This window comes from Myotis brandtii, unplaced genomic scaffold, assembly GCF_000412655.1.
Source record: "Myotis brandtii unplaced genomic scaffold, ASM41265v1 scaffold384, whole genome shotgun sequence".
Taxonomy (NCBI): domain Eukaryota; kingdom Metazoa; phylum Chordata; class Mammalia; order Chiroptera; family Vespertilionidae; genus Myotis; species Myotis brandtii.
The window spans coordinates 3,341,797-3,351,196 of NW_005364745.1; the positions used below are offsets into that span (position 1 = coordinate 3,341,797).

General features: G+C 39.6%; 1 protein-coding gene across 1 annotated transcript in view; it reads left to right on the plus strand.

The window, feature by feature from the left end:
• Positions 1–8,934, plus strand: part of RAD1 (RAD1 checkpoint DNA exonuclease) — a 9,693-nt gene extending 759 nt beyond the window's left edge. Inside the window, exons 2-5 of the mRNA XM_014544844.1 lie at positions 3,784–3,892; positions 5,993–6,251; positions 7,426–7,524; positions 7,836–8,934. Coding sequence (XP_014400330.1) covers positions 3,784–3,892; positions 5,993–6,251; positions 7,426–7,524; positions 7,836–8,019 — 651 coding nt within the window. The 3' untranslated portion in view covers positions 8,020–8,934. The remainder of the gene's footprint in view (positions 1–3,783; positions 3,893–5,992; positions 6,252–7,425; positions 7,525–7,835) is intronic.
• Positions 8,935–9,400: the final 466 nt, after the last annotated feature.

The following is a 9,400-nucleotide window of genomic DNA, read 5'->3' on the forward strand; positions in this document are numbered from 1 at the left end:
AAGCTGGAAAACAGCAGGGCGTTTGTTTGGCGTTTTTGTTTTTTTTTCTCTCCGTTACAAATTCTTTCCCCCGTGTTTTACAGAGATAATGGTTAAAACTAATAATGTCCAAGATTTATTAAGAGTCCAAGCACTCTTGTGAGTGTTTTCTATATTGAACTCGTCTAATCCTGACAATGGTCCTGTGAGGTGGGCTGCTATTCCCATTTTACGAATGTGGACACTGAGGCGCAGCTTAAGTTCGTGGCCGACAGTCCCATAGCTTGCAAGCGGCTGAGTTGGGATGGGAACCCAGAACACTTGTTTGCAGAGCGTGTACTCTGTACCACTAGTTCCCTTATTAAAAACTAGTTTTCCCTTTTATTGGTTATAATGTAACATATTTGTTCTTACAAAGTTACATCTGTATGGTTCAGATTTCAGATTTAATTGAGCATGTTTTTGAACACCTCAGTGCATAGTATGACTTCAGGGATAAATGAGACATGGTTCTTGTTCTCAAAAGAAATGGAAAATTGTCACCCATGCATTATCAAATTGTTTGGCAATTTTCCAGGTGACCTTAGCTGTATTGATGGCTCCAAAAAGGAGACTGGAGAATCACGTGGAGGATAGTTTAGATCCAAGAAACTAGCTGAAGTGTTGCATGGACCTAAATCCCCTTTATACCGTTAACTATTGACTAGTGTTATTCTTTTTTTTATTTTTATTTTATTTTTTTAAACAAATCCACTTTTCCTTTTTTAATATATTTTATTGATTTTTTTACAGAGAGGAAGGGAGAGGGATAGAGAGTTAGAAACATCGATGAGAGAGAAACATCGATCAGCTGCCTCCTGCACACTCCCTACTGGGTATGTGCCCGCAACCAAGGTATATGCCCTTGACTGGAATCGAACCTGGGACCCTTGAGTCCGCAGGCCGACGCTCTATCCACTGAGCCAATCCAGTTAGGGCTATTCATTTTTTTTTTTAAATGTATTTTTATTGATTTCAGAGAAAAAGGGAGAGGGAGAGATAGAAACATCAATGATGAGAGAGAATCATTGATTGGCAGCCTCCTGCACGCCCCCTGCTGGGGATCCAGCCCGCAACCCAGGCATGTGCGGTTAACTGGAATCGAACCCGGGACCCTTCAGTCTGCAGGCTGATGCTCTATCCACTGAGCCAAACCAGCTAGGGCTTGACTAATGTTATTCTAATGGATGATAGTTGAAAAAGCTTAAGATGTGTTGATTGATAATCAAATTATTTTCATGGGGTTAGCATAATATTGTTTTTTTTTTAAACATAAAAGTGAAATCTAGAACCTTATGTGAGATCTCATTCTTAAGTATACTTATTTTTTCATGTTTACTTTTTTTCATAGGCTGGAATATTTCAAGAGTTTAAAGTTCAGGAAGAGCCTGTTACTTTCCGAATTAATTTAACTGTCCTTTTAGACTGCTTATCTATTTTTGGATCAAGTCCTACGCCAGGTGAACCATTTAATTATCATTATAATAATTAACTATTTTTCTGGACATAGAATGGCCAGGAAACGTTATTAGAATATAAGTACTTGTAGGGAGCGGCTATCGGGTCAAGCCTGGGATTGACCTGTGGCAGGGCCACAAACAAGACCCAGCTTGAAGGGCAGAGCCCTCCTAGGATAATTAAGCTTAACCTTCTAGTCCTCCCTAGTTCCTTCCTAGGTAGCTGTGAGGTGGGCTGCTATTCCCATTTTACGAATGTGGACACTGAGGCGCAGCTTAAGTTCGTGGCCGACAGTCCCATAGCTTGCAAGCGGCTGAGTTGGGATGGGAACCCAGAACACTTGTTTGCAGAGCGTGTACTCTGTACCACTAGTTCCCTTATTAAAAACTAGTTTTCCCTTTTATTGGTTATAATGTAACATATTTGTTCTTACAAAGTTACATCTGTATGGTTCAGATTTCAGATTTAATTGAGCATGTTTTTGAACACCTCAGTGCATAGTATGACTTCAGGGATAAATGAGACATGGTTCTTGTTCTCAAAAGAAATGGAAAACTGTCACCCATGCATTATGAAATTGTTTGGCAATTTTCCAGGTGACCTTAGCTGTATTGATGGCTCCAAAAAGGAGACTGGAGAATCACGTGGAGGATAGTTTAGATCCAAGAAACTAGATGAAGTGTTGCATGGACCTAAATCCCCGTTATACCGTTAACTATTGACTAGTGTTATTCTTTTTTTTATTTTTATTTTATTTTTTTAAACAAATCCACTTTTCCTTTTTTAATATATTTTATTGATTTTTTTACAGAGAGGAAGGGAGAGGGATAGAGAGTTAGAAACATCGATGAGAGAGAAACATCGATCAGCTGCCTCCTGCACATGCCATGGATACTCCGCGCCCAGTTCAATGAACCCCAAGGCTTTGGCGGACGTCATCGAAGCTGGAAAACAGCAGGGCGTTTGTTTGGCGTTTTTGCTTTTTTCTCTCCGTTATACAAATTCTCCCCCGTGTTTTACAGAGATAATGGTTAAAACTAATAATGTCCAAGATTTATTAAGAGTCCAAGCACTCTTGTGAGTGTTTTCTATATTGAACTCGTCTAATCCTGACAATGGTCTTGTGAGATGGGCTGCTATTCCCATGTTAGGTCTGTGGACACTGAGGCGCAGCTTAAGTGCGTGGCTGACAGTCCCATAGCTTGCAGGCGGCTGAGCTGGGATGGGAACCCAGAACATTTGTTTGCAGAGCGTGTACTCTGTACCACTAGTTCCCTTATTAAAAACTAGTTTTCCCTCTCATTGGTTATAATGTAACATATTTGTTCTTACAAAGTTACATCTGTATGGTTCAGATTTCAGATTTAATTGAGCATGTTTTTGAACACCTCAGTGCATAGTATGACTTCAGGGATAAATGAGACATGGTTCTTGTTCTCAAAAGAAATGGAAAACTGTCACCCATGCATTATGAAATTGTTTGGCAATTTTCCAGGTGACCTTAGCTGTATTGATGGCTCCAAAAAGGAGACTGGAGAATCACGTGGAGGATAGTTTAGATCCAAGAAACTAGATGAAGTGTTGCATGGACCTAAATCCCCGTTATACCGTTAACTATTGACTAGTGTTATTCTTTTTTTTATTTTTATTTTATTTTTTTAAACAAATCCACTTTTCCTTTTTTAATATATTTTATTGATTTTTTTACAGAGAGGAAGGGAGAGGGATAGAGAGTTAGAAACATCGATGAGAGAGAAACATCGATCAGCTGCCTCCTGCACACCCCCTACTGGGTATGTGCCCGCAACCAAGGTATATGCCCTTGACTGGAATCGAACCTGGGACCCTTGAGTCCGCAGGCCGACGCTCTATCCACTGAGCCAATCCAGTTAGGGCTATTCATTTTTTTTTTTAATGTATTTTTATTGATTTCAGAGAAAAAGGGAGAGGGAGAGATAGAAACATCAATGATGAGAGAGAATCATTGATTGGCAGCCTCCTGCACGCCCCCTGCTGGGGATCCAGCCCGCAACCCAGGCATGTGCGGTTAACTGGAATCGAACCCGGGACCCTTCAGTCTGCAGGCTGATGCTCTATCCACTGAACCAAACCAGCTAGGGCTTGACTAATGTTATTCTAATGGATGATAGTTGAAAAAGCTTAAGATGTGTTGATTGATAATCAAATTATTTTCATGGGGTTAGCATAATATTGTTTTTTTTTTAAACATAAAAGTGAAATCTAGAACCTTATGTGAGATCTCATTCTTAAGTATACTTATTTTTTCATGTTTACTTTTTTTCATAGGCTGGAATATTTCAAGAGTTTAAAGTTCAGGAAGAGCCTGTTACTTTCCGAATTAATTTAACTGTCCTTTTAGACTGCTTATCTATTTTTGGATCAAGTCCTACGCCAGGTGAACCATTTAATTATCATTATAATAATTAACTATTTTTCTGGACATAGAATGGCCAGGAAACGTTATTAGAATATAAGTACTTGTAGGGAGCGGCTATCGGGTCAAGCCTGGGATTGACCTGTGGCAGGGCCACAAACAAGACCCAGCTTGAAGGGCAGAGCCCTCCTAGGATAATTAAGCTTAACCTTCTAGTCCTCCCTAGTTCCTTCCTAGGTAGCTAATGGGCTGTGGGAGGGGTAGCAAGTGCTGCCAAAACAAGTGAAACTCACAAGAACATTGTAAACTGTGTTGACCACTTCCCTTGTTTTGCTTTGTGTGCTCTGACTATAAAATAAAGCTTCGGCTTGTAGGCTGTGTCTCTCCGTGTCCTCATCCAGGCTCAGGAGATCCACCTAGCCCCAGCTGTATTCTCTTTGTCTGTCTTGAATCCTTCACCATCCCTCCTCAGGCTCACTGAACCTGGCCATGCTGGACGCGGTTCAAGTACTATCAGCATTTCTTTAGAAAATGAATTGCCAATTCATTTTTCAATGGTGACAATCATGGATTCTGACTTTTTATAGTATTAATAGAAAGTGTGCTTATGGTTCTTTTCATATTTGCAAAAGTATTTACATTCATCTTTTTTCAACTTACAAAGCTTTTACATTTGAACTAGTGCTCGTTTCAGCAGCACATATATTAAATTTGAACTAACCAAAAGAAGACTTGAACTTGTCGTAATTGTCTTTAACATTTGTGAAATGTTTTATTTGCTTCTCTTCCCTAACTTGTCCAGAATTATACAGTTAGTGGTAGAGAAAAATAGAAACCAATTCTCCTGACTCTCAGTTTACTGCATTCAAAATGTTTTCCATTTTCTCCCATTAACTCCTGTGTATAAATTGTCTATTTTCCTAAATGCTTTCCTTTAAAATATTTATGTTTTATTTGTTTAGGGAATTTTTTATGAATAGGGAATTTGGTTGCTATGGATATACTAGTAAAACTACAGGGAATTCCCAGAAGAATGATTTTATTTCATAAGAAAGGAATTGAGATTAACTAGGGAAAAATTCAGTTACGATTCTCTAGAAAATATACTTTAATTTTATACTGACACTTCCATTGTTGTTAATTATACATTTTCTTTTTTTAATCCTCACCCGAGGATATTTTTCATTGAATTTTAGAGAGAGTGGAAGAGAGAGGGAAAGACAGAAATATCGATGTGAGAGAAACACATGGATTGGTTGCCCCCTGCATGAGCCCTGACCAGGGCGGGGATAGCGGAGGAGCCTGTAACCTAGGTACATGTCCTTGGCCGGAATTGAACCCAGGACCCTTTGGTCCGCAGGCCAAGGCCCAAACTGGCTAGGGCATTCATTACATTTTTTAATGCAGCTGGTTTTTCATGAAAGCATCTGCCTTCCCCCCTTCCTCACTGTGGCCCTCCATCTTTCAGGAAGCTAAAGGAGCTAGAGTGTCCTGTCATACCCCTCTCTGTCTAATGGTTTGCAGTGTTAAAACCCTAACCTCCATGAACCATCCTCTCTTTTTCTCCCAATTTGATCTTAAAATTTTGGAAAATGTAAGAATGTCTCCCAAAAGAAAAGATTGGAAGGATCCTTAAAGTCAAGCACGTCAAACTCGTGGCCTGCGAGCTGAGAGTTTGACAGGCTTGCTTATAGTGAATACACTGGCATTTAGTACAGATAATATCAACGCAATCCACTGTTGTACAAATTAGACCTTCAAGAAACAGCATGGTCTATTCTGCAACAACTCTGTGACTTGCAGTATCAGACCATGTACTCTCCGTCCTGATATTGTGTGTACATGTAATCAAGAAGGTATTTCAGAGGTGTTCTGCCAACCTGGAAAAGGATTTCAGAGTTACATTACACTTTGTTCCCAATTTTCTTGCAATTATGTTTGGAATTCGCTGATGACAGTATGTACATCAGGAAAGATGTGATCCTTTCTTATAGAGACACACATTTATGCTAGAAATAGGGCAGGATAAAGTGTTCTTGAGGAGCTTTATGTGTCATTTGACAAAAACCTGAACCCAGAGGATCACAGCTAAGTCCAAAGTGTGATGCGTTTCCATTGCAGGGAATTTAACCGCACTTCGAATGTGTTACCAAGGTTATGGTTGCCCCTTGATGCTATTTCTGGAAGAAGGAGGAGTGGTGACCGTCTGTAAAATCAATACCCAGGAGCCTGAGGAAACTCTGGATTTTGATTTCTGCAGCACCAATGTGATTAACAAAATTATTCTGCAGTCAGAGGGGCTCCGTGAAGCATTTTCCGAATTGGATATGACGAGTGAGGTCCTACAGATCACCATGTCTCCTGAGAAGCCTTATTTCAGGTCCTTACAGCTAATGTCCTTTACTCCTTCTTCCTATTTACACATTTGCTAAGGATGTAGGACTTACATAGAGTGTTATCCAGGGTGCTAGAATTTTCAGAACTTTAGCGAGCTTTTACTCTTCTCCCACACTTTTATTGATCAGGGCACTTAAGATCGGGAAAATTAACTCACTAGTTCATCTTCATAGCTGCATAGTTAGGCAGCGTTGGTTTCTAGATGAGTAGCTCCGTCTCCTACTTTAAAAACTAGTGGTCTTTTCATTGTTGTACTACTTAAACTGTTGTAGAAACAATGTCAGAATATTAATGAGTAAAGGGTTTTAAATATCTACTTTAGAAGAACTGAAGGCCCTTCTCATGGCATTAGGTAGTTAAATATTTCGCTCAAGGTCTGTTAAAATATTAATCAAAATGCAAATCAGTGGAACCCTACTTAAACAGTGATATGAATTAAAATTCCAGGCACTTACTAGTAAACAGTATTTCAGAGGGTCCCCACCTATATGATCTCGCTCAGCATGGGCAGCTGGAAGGTTCCTGGTTGTCTTTCATCTCCGCTGTGAAATGATTCCGTGGTGGAGACCTGAATGCGCTTCTTAACACGTTTCGTACCGCATTGAAATCTCTAAGACATATGCCATGGACCGCACGTTTTTGGGCAAACTGCACGTTATTTAAATCATCATAACTACAGATCATAAAGCACTTTAGGTGTTGTTTTTCAATAATTATAACATTTTTATTTACCAAAACAATTAAACAATTAAAGTTCCTAGTACTTTTTTACCATATGGTACTGCGTAAAACATTTTCTAAAAGCGCCAGGAACTTGAAGACGAAGACTATTCGAATGACCAAAATACAATGTAACTACAATGCTTTATGGGTTCGTGCAATTATATAGTTTTTTGTAGATTGACCTGCACGGTTTCCGCCAATGAGATCGCTTCATTCGATGTTGACAAGACAGTGTGTTGACATCTAAGGTCCATAACAGATGGTGCGTGAAAAACGAGAAAACTCGTGAGCGGTCCTTAACAGATGGCGCGCGAAACACGAGAAAGCTCGTGAGCGGTACGGAAAGGTGTTAAGGAAGTGTCTTCTGTATTTGGATCCTGGTGTGGCTTACTATTGGACCAATGAATAAATGACTTCCTCATTTTCTACTGTAGGTTATCTACTTTTGGGAATGCAGGAAGCTCCCACCTTGACTATCCCAAAGATTCTGATTTGATGGAATCCTTTAATTGTAACGAAACCCAAGTTAACAGGTCAGTTCTGGTGATGAAGAGGTGGTAAAATACCAAATTTCTATTAAATAAATTTTAAAACTTTCAATCTGTTGAAAAAAGTGTAGTATTTTTAAAAAATGAACAGTAGGTTCTGGGTTTACTTGGGGATTTGGGGTTATAGTGGATGAAATTATTTTTAATGAAGAGAAAATATTAGCAAATTGACTAAGTATTGGATTTTATTGTACTTGCTACTTGGTAGTTGTTGGCTAACTTTTGTTCTTTTCTGGGAGTTCTGAGCACAGTTGGACGTGCGTCCAAATAACAGCTGTTTATTTACTCTTCTACAGATACAAGATCTCTTTACTGAAGCCCTCGACGAAGGCATTGGTCCTGTCGTGCAAGGTGTCTATTCGGACAGACAACCGAGGCTTCCTCTCGTTACAGTACATGATCAGGAATGAAGATGGACAGATCTGTTTTGTGGAGTATTACTGCTGCCCTGATGAAGAAGTTCCTGATTCAGAGTCTTAAGTACGACTGTGCACTGTGACATTTTATGTCGACATTCACAATAGGTCACATTCTCATTGTTACGATTTCATACTGCATTTCCCAAACGGAAGAGGCATGGAGGAGACTGGAGCAAGATCCCTGTGCTCTAAGTCACTGTGGAAGGAGATGTTTCTTGTAGTCACAGATGACCCAGTACTGGACTATCCTGTGGTCCTGTTTTTTGAACTCATAGGAATTATTATGAGCCATGATGAATAAATTATATATTCTATTTAAGTAGGACATTTCAAAAGGCTGAAAATTTAAAGTTTGATGGAGCCATATGTGAAATGTTCTTTTATTTATTTATTAGAAAAAGCAAAGGCATATGGGTATTGCTTATTAGTTTGAATTCTGGAGAATATATCTTAAAGCATTGGTTCTTAAAGGGCTATGCCCAGACCAGCACCATCAGCATCACCTAGAAACTTGTCAAAAACTCTGCGAGTTGCCCAGCAAAGCAGGCCCCTAACTCCGGAAATTCTGATGTGTGCCCAAGTTTGAGAGCCACTATGTGAAAAGATACTAAAAAAAAAAAAAAGCATTTGATTACATTGAAGTGGTTGCTTTTCTTTGTGATTTCTCCACAAACTTTCTGAAACTTAGGCATCACCAAACAGGTCTGAATATATGACTTATTTTTAAGTATTTATTTTGAAGACATGAACAAGATACAAAACAGTCTTCAGAGTTAGAGGTTTTCTTGTTCTCCAAACTGTCCAGTATAGTGAGTCCTACAGTGAGTACTTATTAATTCCTTCTATTTCCCTATAAGCGTTTCTCAACTAAACCAAGGTGGAGCAAGCCATTGCGTGATTTTGTATTTCTTGGGTAATTCACAATGAAATAATTTTGTGGGATGTAGATATTTAATAAAGTATAATACTGAAATTATCTGACCTGTTTTCTAGTAGGAAAAAACACATATCTAAAATGAAGTTTCTGTACCAGGCGACAACAGCTTTGTGTGTGTTGGTGGGAAGGCACCATTGATTGGCCTTTTGGGTGGGATGGTTCTTCATGGGGAAAAACTCATCCCACTGCAGGATTCATCTAGCCTCCCTGGTCCTGACCTACTAGGGCTGTCATTATGACCATCCTCCCCGCAAATAAAAGTGGCCCCTCCTATTGATGGTTGAGAACCACTAAATAATATTCACCACAACTGGAGGGTATATTTGGAATGCCATCCTTTAAAATGGGCCACACAGCATCCGGGAGATTGGTTTGGAGAGAATTGGAGCCAAGCACTTCAGAGAAAGGCCACCCTGGACAGTTGTACGCACTATTCCCAGACACATTCCCAGTCTGTATTGAGCCCAGGGTGAGTATGCACCAGCTAACACGTCCCCCAGGCAAT